The sequence below is a fragment of the Rhopalosiphum padi genome, chromosome 2 (assembly GCF_020882245.1).
Source record: "Rhopalosiphum padi isolate XX-2018 chromosome 2, ASM2088224v1, whole genome shotgun sequence".
In the NCBI taxonomy this organism is placed as follows: Eukaryota; Metazoa; Arthropoda; class Insecta; order Hemiptera; family Aphididae; genus Rhopalosiphum; species Rhopalosiphum padi.
Window position 1 is genome coordinate 33,228,790 of NC_083598.1, and position 17,608 is coordinate 33,246,397.

At 27.5% G+C, this 17,608-nt stretch overlaps 2 protein-coding genes and 1 long non-coding RNA gene across 3 annotated transcripts; 1 reads left to right on the forward strand and 2 right to left on the reverse strand.

Moving 5' to 3' along the window:
- Positions 1-1,689: 1,689 nt before the first annotated feature.
- Positions 1,690-6,249, reverse strand: LOC132922985 (uncharacterized). Its single transcript, XR_009661076.1, has 2 exons — positions 5,788-6,249; positions 1,690-2,408 (listed from the first exon to the last, which is right to left on the reverse strand). It is a non-coding gene; the product is annotated as an uncharacterized LOC132922985 (long non-coding RNA).
- A 2,995-nt stretch (positions 6,250-9,244) lies between these two features.
- LOC132921636 (uncharacterized) lies at positions 9,245-12,453 on the forward strand. The gene is made up of 2 exons (XM_060984771.1): positions 9,245-9,396; positions 11,579-12,453. Exons 1-2 carry the CDS (start codon positions 9,373-9,375, stop codon positions 12,143-12,145), a joined length of 591 nt encoding a protein of 196 aa, XP_060840754.1. The 5' UTR covers positions 9,245-9,372; the 3' UTR covers positions 12,146-12,453.
- Positions 12,301-14,268, reverse strand: LOC132921637 (calphotin-like). Its single transcript, XM_060984772.1, has 2 exons — positions 14,108-14,268; positions 12,301-12,933 (listed from the first exon to the last, which is right to left on the reverse strand). The coding sequence occupies exons 1-2, from the start codon at positions 14,126-14,128 to the stop codon at positions 12,589-12,591; spliced, it is 366 nt and encodes a 121-aa protein (XP_060840755.1). The 5' UTR covers positions 14,129-14,268; the 3' UTR covers positions 12,301-12,588.
- Positions 14,269-17,608: the final 3,340 nt, after the last annotated feature.

The window sequence follows — 17,608 nt, forward strand, 5'->3', positions numbered from 1 at the left end:
AAGTTTAACCACATATTTTTTCAAAGAATATTTTATAAACGCATTTACATTATTTTATTTTAAAAATAAACAATAATCAATTGTAAATGTTTTAAGAGCGAAGAAGCGTTATGTCGGTACATTATTGCATAAGTAACAATTAGCTCCTGCTAATAGTAAATACTTTTATTGCTTTTAACAATTAATACCTAATTGGATCACTTAGATGTATTGTATTTAAAAATTTAATATTTATATTATATGAGTTATAACGTATACTGTTATGATACATTTATCGAATATCGATGAAAATACTGCAACGGTTATATATATTTGAAACATTAAATAAGTCTTGTATATTACGTTTAGTGCCTAATAGATTATAATGTTGATAGGTACTCAAACTAAAGAGTAATTTTCCTTTAGGGAAAAACATAGCAACAGTTATAATATATGTCTTATCCTTATGCAGCCGGCAGGTCATAAAACATATTACTGATGATCTTATGATCTAATATTAAGATTTATTTATATATTCTATATTTTTCATACTAGTAATAAGTATATAGTAATTGTAAGTAATGGTATATGATAGGAAAAGTACGAAATATAATTTTGTAATTCTAAATGTTTAACATGAAAATATTCTTAACTTATTTATTAAATTTCAGAATTATTGTGTACTAGACTTCGCTGCAGATCTCTTACATACGCACAATTATTGGTTATTATTAATATAGAATATAGATAGATCTCTGATTGTTTGTTCTTAATTTATTTAATCACAAAGTTATGTGTCATATTATTTTTTATCACTTGATAGTTGATATCTTAAATTAATATTATGATTTAATAATTGGTAGGTATTTAGTATTACCTATCTTATATCTCATGTTTCTAATTATTTCAATCTAATAATATTATTATTATTATTATTATTTTTTTTTTTTATTACAAAATATAATTTCAATAATTCTATAAATATAATGATAGTATATTTATAAATTAATAAGTTACTAAAAAAAATACGTAATTTTGAAATGAAATAAAAATAATTCCACGTATTCTTTTTGTGAATACCTAACGTGTATTTGTATGCATTAACTACAAAGATTTTTATTATTTATAAATATGGTTACAGAGATGCTATTAATGAACTGCTTCCTTCACAAGCCATTCATGCGAATCTTACATTTTCTGTCCTGTACAAATTTACTTTTTTTCCCTTTATTAACAGATTGTAAATATATATTTTTAAATAAAAAAAAAATATGGTAAATATGATTTAAAGGATTTTAAAATGGGAGGAGGGCAAACCCAGAATACTAAAAAAACATAATCAACAATTAAAAATAACAGTTCGTTTTTATATTAAGTTGATAAAGCCTATGGTGGAGGGGCATGGCCAACTGTCCCCCCTGCCGCCACGGCTATGCCACTGGTAAATATGAATAAAAATAAAAATACAGTTTCCTAAAATATATGTATTTTTAACACAGATCTACATGATGATATAATCATTTTATTCCTTCTGTTAATATTTAATACCGGTTATCATCGTATTCATTTTTACAATCATACTCTGTTGTTATTAATAATACTTCTGTGTTCGCATAACATTTATGTAACTATAATTGCCCATATGTTACGCCGTTTTTACTTACTAATATTAAATACGAATGAACAATTTATTTTCGTCTTGCAAACGACTTAAAACCGTGTATACTGATTTTTATTTAAAACATAAAAGACTTACATTAATTTACCATGTTAAATACATAGTGTACACATTTTATGTCTAACGTTGTAAAATTAATTTACTTTATGTACGTTTCAATAATATAATATTAAAAATTAATAATGATAAAACAATTAAGGCATTTTTATCTATAAACGAGTATAATAAATAATAATATATTACATTAAATCTACAAGTATAGTATAGTAAAAAATAAACATTTCAATAAATACAATAAAAAAATTAATTATTTTAAAATTAATAAATTATAAACGTATAAAAGCTATCAGTATTATGTATCATTACTATAATTTAAAAATATATTCTTATTATATACGAGTATATTGACACGTTTTCGCTATACATTCACTACTAATAATTTTTTTTTTTTAGTTTAAGTAGTTATTCAAATAGCACTAACTATTGCATATGTAATGTTCGTTATGTATATTTTAATTTTAACGCATTAATACGAATACTTGTAACCGTGTTTTTCGACAGGTTCGTAAGAGTGTAATACGTCATAACCGGTCAGATATCGCGTAGGTGGCGGAACCACTATTTCAGCTGAAACGGGTGCCTTATAATATTGATAAGCATACGGATACGGTTTGATTGGAACTTGCACTTGTGGGTTTATGTAATATTGACCAGAAACGACCAATACCGCAGTAGTCAACCACAAACATAGCTAAAAATAAAATATAAAAAAAATAGAAGTGTATTAAAATATTCACGAACGTATACATACTAATCAAATATATTATTATCATATGTTATAAGTAGGTCTGGGATTTATATGTAATAAAAAATCAAGAATATGTACATATATATGTAATTAAAATGGCCAAATATGTAGTATAAAATAAAAAAAATATGTAATGAGAACATTTTTAAATTATGTTAACATTTCAAATTAAAATTAAATTCATAAATATATTTTGTCTAATAATTGTTGAGTATAAAGGGTTTAAAATATAATCTAAGATCATTAATGTATAGTTATCGAACAGAAACAAATAAGATAAACTATAATTAAGTTATTAATAAAATAATATTTAACTAATACTTTCATATACTTATTTCCTATATGTATTATACACTTACAATTTTTACGAGTACTATTATCGAAGTATAAATGTATAATACTACTAAACCACCGAAATTGTCAAAATTTACGAAATATGTGAAAAAAAAAATTGCAACAAAAGTTACAAATAATATTAAAATATGTATTTATGACAAAATATGTAAAAACATGTAAAATAAAATATGTTTTAATTTATTGCAAATCACGTGAAATGAATTTATCATTTGCAATATTTGATTTATCATGTTTTAGTAAAAATATGTATTTACATGCAAATCCCAGGCCTAGTTATAAGTTATAAATTATCAGGGATAGGAGACTTAAGATAATTGTACATATTATATTATTCATAAGATAGCGCTGAATAATAGATAAATGTGTTTCGTGATATTATATACCTGTAAAAGACAGAACAATATTGTTTATCATATTTTTTTATGTGAAATTATTAATGTATAGAATTCTGATATTGGGTTTATAGTTTATCATCTTTTGGAGCTGTAAAATTTGGATTGTTTACGTAACATTAATTTCAGACAACATAGATTTCATTATTTTGTAGATTCTAAGATACTTGATATTTTCACTAAATATTTTTATGGTGACATTTTCTAAACATCATATAACTGATTCTTACTGTAATTTACAGTAAAATCGAGCATTAATCCATAAACATTTTTTATAAGTGTTTGAAGTTAGAATTTTGATGAATGTCGTCAAATGGATAAAAATATGATAATTACCAATTTTAAAATAAAAACTCACATTTTGAATAATTAAAAAAAATATTACCCTTCATCACATTGTATTGTATCTTCCAAATTTATAAGTTGAAAATGTAATTAAAAAAATTTATTTTTAAATCTGTTACCTTTTGAAAATACCTCAACTAGCCGTTTAATTAGGTCTCATGCGTATTTAATTGATTTGATTATTTGTGTTTATTTATTTATTATAAATCACGTTGTGAAACATGCCACGAGTCACGTTATTATGTAGGTACTCTGTCGAATATGACTAAAACAATATTAGAAAATAATGCAGCTCATTGTAAATGTGAACATACAACCGTGAACTGTAATAACGTGAGGAATTTCTTAAAACCTTTTCTATAAAATATACATAAATAACTTTATATATCTTTTAGGTAGTCGGTTATCGTAGTTGGGCTTTCGATAAATTAAATAATAAAATTAAATGAAACACTTGAAACTATAGAATTAATTATTAATTTAAAAATATTATTTTATTTTATTTTTAAACTTCAAAAAATACAATAACAAATAGTAAAAAGTATTAAAATATTTATTTTTATATGAATTATTGTTATTTTTTTGAAAACATAAGTTTTCTAAAATGAATCCAATAACATTTATTGGTAATATAAATATTAAATTATTAATTACGTTCAAATGTAATTGCTAATATTATTATATTATGTTTACTTATTATTCGTTATTAAACAATATATATTATCGTATTATTAATATTATGAAATTGAATAGGACAAAAAAAATTTTTTACTTATATTTGCATTTATAATTACATGTTCATAGGTATCAGAGCTGGCCTAAGGCTGGGCCGGGCCGATCGGGGCCCATGCCCCATGCCCCACGGCTTAAACTTATCGTTTGGGTCCTGCGCTCACGCACTTGTAAAATTTTTGTAGGTCCTGCTAAAAGAGTTATGTCCCACCCCCCGCAAATTGTAAGGACGGCCCTGATTGGTATTTTTTAGCTTTCAGGTATTGTATCTATGTGTAATTAAACTTTTATTATTAGTAGTAGTAGTACCTAACTGTTATCTTTTAAGGTTAACTATTACCTGTTACCTTTTGTTACCATTTTATCATAGTTATATTATTAAGCATCAAATTCGGTCACGGTTATCGTAAAAATAATTTATTTATTAGGTATTTAATTTTTTTTTGACGTGTATCATCATTATTGGCTGATGGGTTTTTTTTTATATGTTAGAGACAATTTGTTATAATAATTTATTATAATTTTCTGTTTTTGCATACCTATTATGGTGCTATTATCGTTGTATTGTATTATTTATATTAAATTGTGTACGAGATGTTATGTTCAAAATTGTTATTTCATAGTAATCACGTACATTTAGAAAATAGGTTAAAAAAATTGAATTTAATTGATTGATCGAAAAATAATTTAATGTAATGATATAATACGATGATAAATTATCATTCAATAATAAATGACAAGTTAAAACTACTAAAACTAATTATTTAATTTTAAGTACCTATACAAATTATTTGTAATATATCTCATGGATTGTTTGGTTTTTGAAATAAATAAAAAATACTATGGTGTATTGATTTTCAGAATTTTAGGCTGAAAATTACATCTTGTGGCAACGATTTAATATGAGGCGTCGAGGTATAGGTGTTAATGATATTTAATTCGTCATTTTCACGAATGGCAAAAGTGTTTAAGGGAAAACTATCAGACTAAAAGAGAGAACTACAATTTACTGTTTATTATTATTATTATTTTTTTTTTATTATTAGATATTTTTCAAATTTGTATTATTTGATATTCGTACAATTTATGATATTATTATACTATACTGTATACGTGCAATGAACTACATTCATTACTTTTTATCAATATTAGTAGGTATATTTATATTACTATCACACAGACCAGTGCCGTATACAGGGGGGGGCTTTTGGTCTTCAGCCCACCCCGAAATCTTTTATTTTAAATAGTATGTATGTATATATGTTTTTAGATTATTTCCTATTTTCCTATAGAGTTAAGTATGAATGTTTAAGCCCCCCCCTCCCCCGAAAACAAATCCTGGGTACGGCACTGACACAGACTGATCTTATAGAGACCGATAGTTAATCATTGCAGGTACTGATTATAAAGACAATAAATGCTATGTGACTGAATATATGTGAATGATAAATTAAAAGTAATAATATATAATATATATGTACAATAACGATTCTTACCGATTTTAGATTAATCATATTTAAAAGATTGAATTTCTCTCGACGGCTTCTCACGTACGTTTTTATTTTTGAAGACTGCTACAGCAGCACTTGGTGAACAAAATCGTTGAGACGATGCGATAGCTCATTTATAATAACCACCAACCGACACTATATATACAATATATTGGTATATAATACAGGATAACTATAATAATAAGGATAATAATATCGTCTCCCGCTCTAACTGTAAACACCGTCGACGCATCGTATCGTATTATTCGCGGCCATCATCGTAATATATTATAATAAAGTATTATCGACATCGTATTATACGATTTTGCATTACAATACACCGCAGATTTGTATTGTCGTTGGACTCTCAAAAACACAATAGGTATATGTATGCCTCCCCTAGGTTATCTAATATTATCGTAATACAATTAGGCTACACGGTGTGTATCGAATTGACGATATTCTAAGTACGCCGTCGCGATAACAGCGGTTGTAAATATCGCGCACGTGTACGTATCATTTGGGGCGAGATTATTTTAATCGTAGAATAAGACTCCGTTTTCCTCCACTACTGTGCATTTTTCTCAAACAAAAAAAAACATATACTTTCCATTTTCCTCCACATTTTTTTTTTTTTTTTTGAACTAGAATTATATGTTTATTTTTCTACAAATATTAAGATATCATATATTATTATATTAGTTTATAAAATGAAAATTAGTTAATTTGTTAATTTGTATGTTTAATTTTACGTTATTATAGCTCTAAATTATTTATGTCTTAGTTGTTTTTCTGGTTTAGCGCACCAACTTAAAAAGCTTTGCATACAATAGTTTGAGAACCACTAATTTAAATATAACAATTTTTTATAACATTATGCCATCGTCGTAGAATTCGGGTGCGCACAAAGCGAAGATTACGATAATTAATAATTAGCACTTGAGATGATACGGTTTGACGTTTGCCTTTGTACTATGACGACGACGACGACGACCCGTCTCGTATTTATTGTTGTTAATACGCCCTTGAATTTAATACATGTGTATAACATGTGAACGAATCAGTAAAGAATAATGGCGTTGTTTTCGTATCTTAAGAATAATATATATTGCAGGTACGATAATGGACGATGTAATACAATGTTAACCAGGGAAAAAACGAAGTTATTGAACTTGACGCCCGTAGCGGCGAGCGACTGTCGAATGCGGCACGTGGGTTATTTACCTTTTACTCACAAAACCATTGAATTTCAAAGAATATCATATATACATACAACGCTGCGATGCATTTATTTTTGAGCTTATAATCTGTGAGAAAAAAATAATCACCACTGAAATAGATATGATATTTATTATAGATATTGTACAATATTACAATATAGATATAAATTATGTTATATTTTGTTTTTAGAAAATATGCACTTTTAACTTTGGCGGGAATTCGAGAACAGTTTGAAATTATCCTTATTATTCTTTATAAATCATTATTATTGTAGACCGCAGCAGTTTAAATATATCGCCGTCACTAAGGAAGTCGAATGGCGTTAAATTTTGTATTTACCAAATACTGACTATAGACTATATTATATAGTTGTTTTAAAATCTATGTACCAGATGTTGTAAAATAATACCTGCGAACCAATAATATTATGATCTCTATGCTACATATTACATAAAATTCAAAATTTCACGCCTCCTTTCCTGTTGTCGCTAAAAACATAATATATATTAGCTTTAAGGCTGTTGATAGGTTATCAATTTATATTTCTTCAATGCTGTAATTTTTTTTTTTAATCTACGAGCCTCTGATAATCCTCATTAAAATCTCCGGCGTGGGAGCACCACGCGGTACCAGCGGCGATCATGACACGGTATAAAAAAAACCACTGAGTACCATCACAATAATATACTGATACATTTAAATAATTAATTAATATTATTGCCCTCGATACTAATAGAATTTTGGAATAATAAAATAATAATTATCTCATCAGGTTTATAAGTATATGGTTCTTTATGAATGCGATCTGTTTATAACTATAACGCCTATTGCGCGCTATATTAATATTGTTATGTTGTATGTTGATGTTTTACGCATAATGATTGACTAACATCGAAAACAAGGACCATTGTGTATTGTACCAGCCTATCGACGCAAGCTTAAATAACTTCTAGAATTTTTGCCAACAATACTTCTGCCGCAGGCCCTTATACAGTGAAGCGTCTACTTTTGTTACAACACGTGCATATAACAGTAAACGTGGTACAAACATACAATAATGAAATAAGTGATAATTATTTTACTTCACCAACTGTATTAATAACAAGTATGATAATATAAGTTTCAAAATTGTACAGCCTGATATAATAAAATTGTACCTTAAACTATTTTCCTATCCCAATTTTCTTTTTTATTTTGTTCATAACATATTATATACGTACGTATTCCATGTATATTATAAATGTTTTCGTGGCTTCGAGTTAAATAAAAATAAATAATACAAATAATTATTGTTAATGAATTTTTATATATTAGTATTTTCGTGGCGCTTAATGAAATTATATATTTTGTTATTTCATATTATTCGATACAAGTGATACAACACAAAACGTGTTATGACAGTTTAAAAACCATATACAACATTAATTCCATTATTTTTTTATATTTATTACAAACGAATATGATCGGGGGGAAAGGTTTGGTTCTCCAATATGGAATTCAAGTTATACCTACTATATTTATTTTACAATATTATTAAAGCAACGGTCACATAAAACATATTATATCATTTATTAGATACGATATAATATCGTACTTATACCTATAAATTCAATCGTTACATTATATTGTACCTACATGTATTAGATGATTCAATATTTTTTACTTTTATTTTTAAGTTGCTTATGAGAATTGCAAACACAAATATTGTCATTTCTCAAAATTATATAATAAAATTATACACTCGTTACTTATTACCAAATGTATAAATTATATACTTAGTATACATAAGTATAGACATAGACACGTGCTGGACATTTATTAATATATTACTCGTATGGTGTGGCTATTATTTTAAAATATTACATAACAGTACATTTTTATACATTTTAGGTACTAAATATTGACAATTAGAGTAATATCAACAACAATCCTTATAATACTATAACTATTTAAAATGTGGAAAAAATGACAATGCACCTATGTTTGATTAACTGCAGCGATCGGCGTGTTTATTAGAAGTTTTCCGTTAGAAACTAAAACTAATAATTTATTGGGTATTATTTTGGTCATTTTTATTTACAAATTATTCTTGTAAATAGAATGATAACTATGAAATTTAACAGTTTTGTGAGGTATCATCTCTAAATTGTTTAGTTCAAAGGTTATTACTATTTACAGCGTTCAAAACAGAGAAACTGCAAGAAGATCATTGGATGCTCAATATAATGTACGTCGATGTTTTTCCACTACCCCACTCTTTATAAATATTTCCAATATAAATTGGGCATTGTGAAAATCGGCCACAACACTACACGCAGAGTTCTTCCTGTAAGCACGACTATAGCTGTGTTGTAATTCGTAAAAGCAACTATGAATTCATCAATGTATCCAAACGTAAGTGTAACAGATTTTAATAACTATAACATTATAATATTCGTTTATTACATATTCGTACTTGCATCGCTTATGTAAAGAAAAATCAAAATTATTTATATATTTATTTAAGTGGTCCACAATATTGTACTTTTATCAAAGATAAAATTGTTGGATAGGCACTAGGTAATTGTTTGTACTGTGGGTAGTCACTAGTCAATTAATAGTTATTAATTATTGTTTAATTTTTGGTGATATTATCGAAAATTTAGAAATAATCGGTATTCGGTGTTGCAAAACCAACTCATTGGATAAGCACTGAGGTGTAACCGGTTATCGGTTGTTGTTGTTATTATTATAATATGTATATAAATATATAATAAATGAATATACACCTTCGCGAAATAACACCCACGAATGGAGAAATCTTTCTAGATGTACCTACATTTCTCTTGTAGTCGCATATTGATAAAATATTTAAGTCTTTGGTATATAGGTATTTGTAATTCGACATAATATTTAAATTAAAATTCTACTACGTAATTTCCATGACCATATTTAAATGCAATACAAAACAAGATTCATATCATTGAATTAAATACCCACTTTATAAAGTTTGTTTTTAAACCCCAATCAGAAATGTATCGCTTAAATTGTAATTTAACCTGACACTTTTACACTAATACGCGTATTTGAAGAGTATTAAGTTATTCGACACATAATCGATTTATATTTTATTTTTTGTACAATTATACCGATTTCAATAATAATTTTATTTCGATATTTTATTTGTTATTATATAACATTCTCCCGATAACAAAGTTTAGATAACATATAACTAATTTCATACATTTGAATTCATTTGATTAGATTTAAACGATATTTAAGAATAACAGAAAATAAAAAAAAATTATAAATTTTTTTAATGTATTATTTCATAATATACCTTTATTATATTATTTGTTTGTCTTTATGTCACATCCAATAGTATGTCAAGATGATTTTTTCACATTTTATTGAGTACATTTACAAAAACTTGAAGTAATAGCATTGCCCGTTGGTATGTTTATATATTTAATGCTGAAAAATTGAATTTAAAAGTGTTATATTGTATTTCAACATTTTATCAAAAGGTAGATTTTTGTTTTTGCTGTTATATTTTTTTAATTTAAAAACGACAACATACATCTACTTTCACATTTCAATTACGTATTGTTTATTATAATGTAATTAAAATTTAAAATTTCCAAAAAGTATATTTTTATTGGTACACTGAATATGTAAGGTTAATAATTATTTTTCTAATTAATAATTTTAATGATTTGATGGAGATTTTGAACGTTTATAGGCATTTCCCTAACATACTCTTTATAGTTTATATTGATTGTTTATTTGAAACTTAAATTATATTTTTTTCATATTAGATGTAATAATTAAATAGCATTAAAGATCGATTATATTTTTAAGATTAAGTATTGGGGAACAAAAAATTAAAGCTTTCTAAAAACCGATTGAAGGACAACAAAAATACGATTAACAATTAATTGGACAACAACTAATAGATTAAAACAATAACTAATTATCTTTAATTATTAAAAAAAAAACAGAATTGAAATTACTAATATGGGTAATATAGTTTTTATGATTATCAAATAATTATGAATAATTCAAGTAGATGAATAATAAATTAAAATATTACATCCAAAAATCTCAAATTGACGTGCTGAATAGTAATGATTTACCAGTAGTTATGAGGACATCGTACTACTCGTACTTTATATTATGTTGTCTTTGTATAACACACGTGTAGGCTGTGTAGCATATAGCATTCATAGCAGCAAATCTACTTTCCAAATTTTTACTGCAGTTATTTTCAGTTGATATTAGAGCAAATTTACCTATTATTGAATTAGGGAGAATATAAACTGAGCTCAAGAGATTTTTTCATATTTTAATTTTAAAACGAATCTTATTAGTTTTAAAAATAAAAGTTTTAGTACATTCAACTGATTTTTAACTAATGATATAAAAAAAAAATCTTTGCTTGTCACAGTTTATATTATTTTTTACAACTTGACAGTTAATGACGTAAATCAGCTCTAATATTAACTTAATATAAACTCAATATTCAAGCAACCATGTCGCTTATTTATTTTTTAAATTACACTTGTCGTAACTTCAAATTCAATTTTTTGTTGAACAGATGACCAGTGTAACAGCAGTAGCGATGATGTTCGCCGCAGTTATCCTGGTTGCCGACATCGCGGGAGCAGCTGCGGCTGCGGCTCCACAAGTGCCACAGCCGGTACATCTGCAGACGGCTCAGTTCGGACCGGAAGCCAGAGGATACGCGGCCGGTTACGGTTATGGCGGCGTCCAAGTGCCGGTGAGCGTCCACGCCGCGGCCGTCGTCGGCAAGTCGGTGCCTCTACACCATCACCAGCAGCAGTACTATGCGGACGGGCCACCGGTGGTGGTCGGTTATGCGCCGTCGGCCGTCTACAAACCGGACCTGTCGGCGTACGCGTACGGCGCGTCGCCACACGTGGAACAGCTTCGCCGGTTCGACCCGGTGGTCCGGCCAGTGCAAACGGTGGTGCCGAAGGTGACGGCTGTCGAGCCCTCGGTGACCGTCCACAAGACGTTTGTGGACGTGCCCGTATTGCACCATCACGACCAACGCTTGCCGTACGTTGCTGCAGGGCCGGCCGCGGTGGTGCAGGCAGACTACGCGTCGCCATACTACAACTATCAGGTGGTCGATCGATGAGCGGGCCAAAAATGAAAACGAAATTTATTATATTTTCTCATGAATGTTTATTATTATAATGATATTGTATATTTATATATATATATATATATTATATTGTCGTATCAAAACGTTTTACGCCACCAGTGCGGCGTAAACATAATATTATATTACAATTATTAAATTTACATAATGTTTTATTGTACTCGTACGTATTATATTACATTTAGCGTTTACACACGCGATACGCATTGTTTTCGTATTGCGGTAACGTTTACATGTTTTTTTTTCTTTATTATGAATTATATAATAATACTATATCGACCGTATGATATTGTTATTATAATGCGATAGAATTATACAAGAATGAAAAGAATCAGTGGCGTTGTTTGTGACCTCGTCGTTGCGGTCGTCCGTCATCGTGGTCGACTGTTTTGTGGTGGTCGTCGCTCGGGGGGCAGCCTTTACAGGTAAGCCGGAGCTGCGTACGGGTAGTAACCGTAAGGGGAAGCTGCGTAAGGTGCGGCGACGTAAGGTGATGCCGCGACGTAAGGTGATGCAGCGACGTAAGGGGCTGACGCGTAAGGTGCTGCGACGTAGGGCGCTGCGGCGTATGGGGCGGCGGCTACGACTGGGGCGGCTGGCACGACTGGAGTGGCCACGCTATGGGCCACGCTGTGTGAAGTGAACGAGCTGGCGTACGGCGCTGCAACGGCCACCGGAGCGACGGCGGCGGCGGGCACGAGTCCGGCGGGTTTGGCAGAAGCGGTCATCATGGCGGATGCGAACACTGCGACGGCGGCTAATGTCTGCACGAAGCATAAAATACAAAAATCATAAATATTATATAATACAACGTCGACAGTAGCGTGTTCAACTTTTTTCAATGAGATAGGCGATATGATTTCGCAGGACTATTCATAATCACCGCGTTATATAAAAAAAATAATTATATTTTTACATTTTCCCAGAGATGATATAGTTAATTATATTAATATAATATATAACTAATCGTGTGTAAGATGAGTTTGTATTATCTATCTATTAACTTAACTTACCTATATAAAAAATTAAAAATTACATGTAAAAAAAATATTAAAAACATTAATTTTTATTTTAACAATAAATTATGAAAATCAATAGACAAAAATCAAAAATAGGTGGAGATACAACACCCTCGTTCTCTCGTCCCTAAATGTTAAAAAATTTAATATTATTATTTTATGGTCGTCTGATTCATCGTGATTTGTTTAAGGAGTTTAGTATAGGCAATTTGTATTCGGGGCATGTAAGAACAACTCGGAAACCGTAGAACAATATTATTAAGGCAGAATTTGTAGTCGTTTAAAACATGGTGTGATGTGCTATGATATTGTGATCGGTTTATTGTATTATATCGGATTATGATCGAGTTGATCGTAACGATTTTTTAACAATCTAAATTCAAACATTTTTTATACTTGTGTTTGATACAAAGAGCGAAAGATTGGCCAAATAAATAAGTACATCATGCTATTTAATGTAAGTAAATTTGATTTTTTTAATTTTTAATCAAATGACATGATTGTTCGAGTATATTCGTAAAAATTTAACGATTGTTTTTTAAAATCAATTAATGAATTGTTATATACAAATTTACGCTTTTTAAAAACACCTAATATTACAAATGCATATTTTCCTTCAATAATAAGATGCTACATCTTGAATTCTCAAAATGTGTAATAAATTAACAGGTCTTATAAACGATATTTGATTATGAATTTGTTAATTATATAGTAAAAATAAGTATAATGTGTTGATGCGTAATTAGTTATTTAAAGAACCTCTATTGAATTTTATTATTCAATTTATAACGTCGCATACACAAATATATTTAAAAAAAATAATAATTAAGCAAATTTTATCATTAAATCAATATCGTTTTAATACCTGACTGTTAAAATTATAAAAAAAATATTGCAACTGTTAAATACTTGTACTTACAATTTTCATGATGGCGTTCATTTTTGGTATTTGGTTGGTTTGGTTGGTTGAAGAGTTGAAAGAAGTTTGTATGGCTTTACAAGCTGCTGTTGGGCGAATGATACTTGGACAGAGATGGACTTGCACTTATATACGGACCGATGACATTAACTCAAGTGTCCCACTCGTCAAATTTTGCAGGTGACCGTATCACTAAATCATTGTATATACATTAAATTTCATATTGTAAAATTAAATTATTTGGCATTGACTCAAACAGAGTTTCAACAAGACGCAAATGTATAGTTAATATTATATAATTTGGACTATGCCACGATGTATGGATATTGAATATTAATCCGGAATTGGGTTACCGATAAAATATTCTAAAAACGCATTTGTTATAAGGTCGTACGGTAACCATATTTAGATTCTACGAATGAAATAATAACGCTGGTCAAAATGAATTACTTCATAATATTATCTTCTATACCTATCTAGGATATACTGCCTATGGAGATATACTTTTATTTTATTAGTATCTTGACTATAAGTTTAGTATAGCTCGTGGCTAAAGAAATTGATTTATATTATTTACTATCACTTATATACTCAACTTTTTAAAATATGCATGTTCTTATTATTATAAACTTTGCATTACAATTATACAGAAAGTTATAATCTACAAATGAAGTTATTAGAAGAGTTTAAATATACCCATCAGGTAGCACTGAAGTCTTAAGTAGACACGGGAGAGTTTACCATCGGAAGAGTTTAAAATCGCTCTGAAAATAATTTTTTTAAGTGATTACTTACTTATTAAGCTTAGTTATTGCCACTTAGTCATTACAATCGACACGAAGAACAAGACAATCAATTCCCAATCTTAATATATAGATTTAGTTTTCAACATATCTTTGGTATATAAGTAGGATGTAAGTACATATCATTATTACTATAACTTTCGTATAATAATTTTCAAGTCTTGAATCAAAATCATTTTTAGATTTAAATTCTGCAATATTTTCATTGATTTTGAAAAAACTACTCAAAATGCATAAAAATTTGTTTATCCAAATATTTTAATTAATTGATGGTTATCGTTTGATTTATTATAGTCTTGATATAATTTTATTAAATTTATAAAGTGATAAAAATCTTCAAATTGTGTAATTGATAATATTTGATTAGTTATGAGTCATAACTTATGACTTTTCATTGAACATTTAATACATTTTTATAATACCCATCTACTTATTTTTTATCCGTAGATAAGTAAAAATAGATTCAAATAGAAATGTATATATGAAAAATATTATTTTAATAAGCAATAAAAAATTATTAATCAAACGCATAAGTTTAGAAATTCAGAATTAAAAAATTAAAAAGACAAACACGTCATGCAAAATACCTATAATATTAGATTATAAATTAATAATGGCATTTCTATTGACAGTTATGTTATAACTAGTATTTTGGTTGTTCAGAAAATGATAATTATTATATATACTAATTAGTTATTACTAGGCATATTTTGACTTTTATTCGAAAATGACCAAAATTGATGTTAAATATATTATAATACTAATAGATTGTTTAAATATATTTTTTTTTAATATACGAATTCACAATATATTTGTTTTTTATAAAACACTGTCTAATAAGTAACGAATGTGATGTAAAAAACTTATAATATAATATTATACACCTAACCATATACATTGTATAAAAAAATGTCTACCATTTTGCATTTTTAATTGTATTGTAACCTAACGGACAACTTATGTTATTTATCATATACATAGTGATCAAAGCACAAGACAAGATTCCTATTCACTATCATTCATCAAATATTTTATCAATCAAATATAATATTTCATGATTCATCCCCTCGCCAACAATACATTATACATAATATATATAAAAACATCCCTTATACTAGTTATACTTATAATACCACATAATATGTATAGATTGTAAATTTGTATAAATTAATAATAAAAATAAAAGAATTTTAATCTATTTTTTAATTAATTCAATACTACGTTTTTCTAACAACTTCTTATCCGATTATAACTAGTCATTATAATTTTGGGTATCTTAATTAATTTTCGAAATTGTTATGTGTATTTTTGTAGATATACTGGACTTTTTTTAATAAAAACTTTTAACTGTGGTTTATGGATATTTAACATGGAAAATAATTTCAAGATATATCTTGAAATATAAATATGAGTTGCTATTATATTATATTTATAAACTTAAAAATCAATTATGATAAAAAGGAAAAACCTTATACATACGATAGTAATAGTAATTGACACACTTCTTAACTGTACGTTCTATGGTATTCATCAGAAAATTGAGCTCATTTTTATTATTAAGACGTGTAAATGTAATTTTTTTATTGTTGTCTTTCAGACTATTCATGTATTTCACGTATTTATAAGTAAATGTTATTTTAATAAAAATGTCAGTTTTCAGTTATCGTATTTTATTTTCTTAAATAATTATTAAAGGTATAGTAATAAGTAAAATATATTTTTATTAAATTTAAAATTAATTATTTTTATTATGATTTTAGCACAATATAATGTTATAACTGTTATAAAAAAATAAAATAAAATAAAAAGTTCTACGAAAAAAGTATTGAAAGAAAAGTATTATTATCAAAAAAAAATTAAATCCAGTCGGGTTTCAATCTATTTTTTATATATATATAATTCGACTATTATTTCCAATCATAAACAATTATTTTTATTTTTAATATACAGCTATAAGCTTATAAAAGTGCAGATTTTTTTTTTACTGCACTGATATTTCCACCACCATTATACTTATATTTATAATTTTTATATCTTATTTTATTAGGGAAAACTATGTTATCTAATTGTATAATTATCAATTTAAACTATATTCTATTATGCTGTATGAGATGTATAGGACATGTATTTGATTTTAGTATTTATTGTTTGGTTTAATAGATACATAATATTATATACAATAAAAATTTCGAATACTAAATATTATTGGGATAAATCGATAATTCGAGAAAACTAAAATGGTTATTATATATTATAATATAATCATTGCTACCGATTTCTTGTCAATCGAATTGGCAATCATACAACGGCAATGGATTTCGCCATTTGACATGTTGTAAAAACAAAAATAATATTAGCTAGGTATACTCGGTACACATAAAAAATGACATAACGACGATGACAACTTTGTGATACAATTCAGATGCAGGTCGTCGAGTATAAGGACGAATAAAAGCGAATCTCGATAATTAAATTGGTCGGTGGCCAAAATATAACAATTGGTCATACGAATAGGTATCTACTACCTACATGATGTCGTTGTCGACGTGTTTTACATACCGATCGTCAAATCTATTCGAGCGAAGGATTTAACATAATATGATAGCGCAATTACTATTATAATATGACAGTAATATATATTTATATGTATTATGACATTGGGAAATTCAACGAGTGTATGCAGAATATTATTATCATT

What these genes read in the sequence shown, in the direction of transcription:
- LOC132921636 (XM_060984771.1), top strand. Translation starts at nt 9,373, where the DNA reads ATGAATTCATCAATGTATCCAAAC. An exon ending in ATTCATCAATGTATCCAAAC is followed by an intron (nt 9,397 to 11,578) that starts GTAAGTGTAACA and finishes TTTGTTGAACAG; the next exon opens with ATGACCAGTGTAACAGCAGT.
- LOC132921637 (XM_060984772.1), bottom strand. Translation starts at nt 14,128, where the DNA reads ATGAACGCCATCATGAAAATT. An exon ending in TGAACGCCATCATGAAAATT is followed by an intron (nt 12,934 to 14,107) that starts GTAAGTACAAGT and finishes TGCTTCGTGCAG; the next exon opens with ACATTAGCCGCCGTCGCAGT.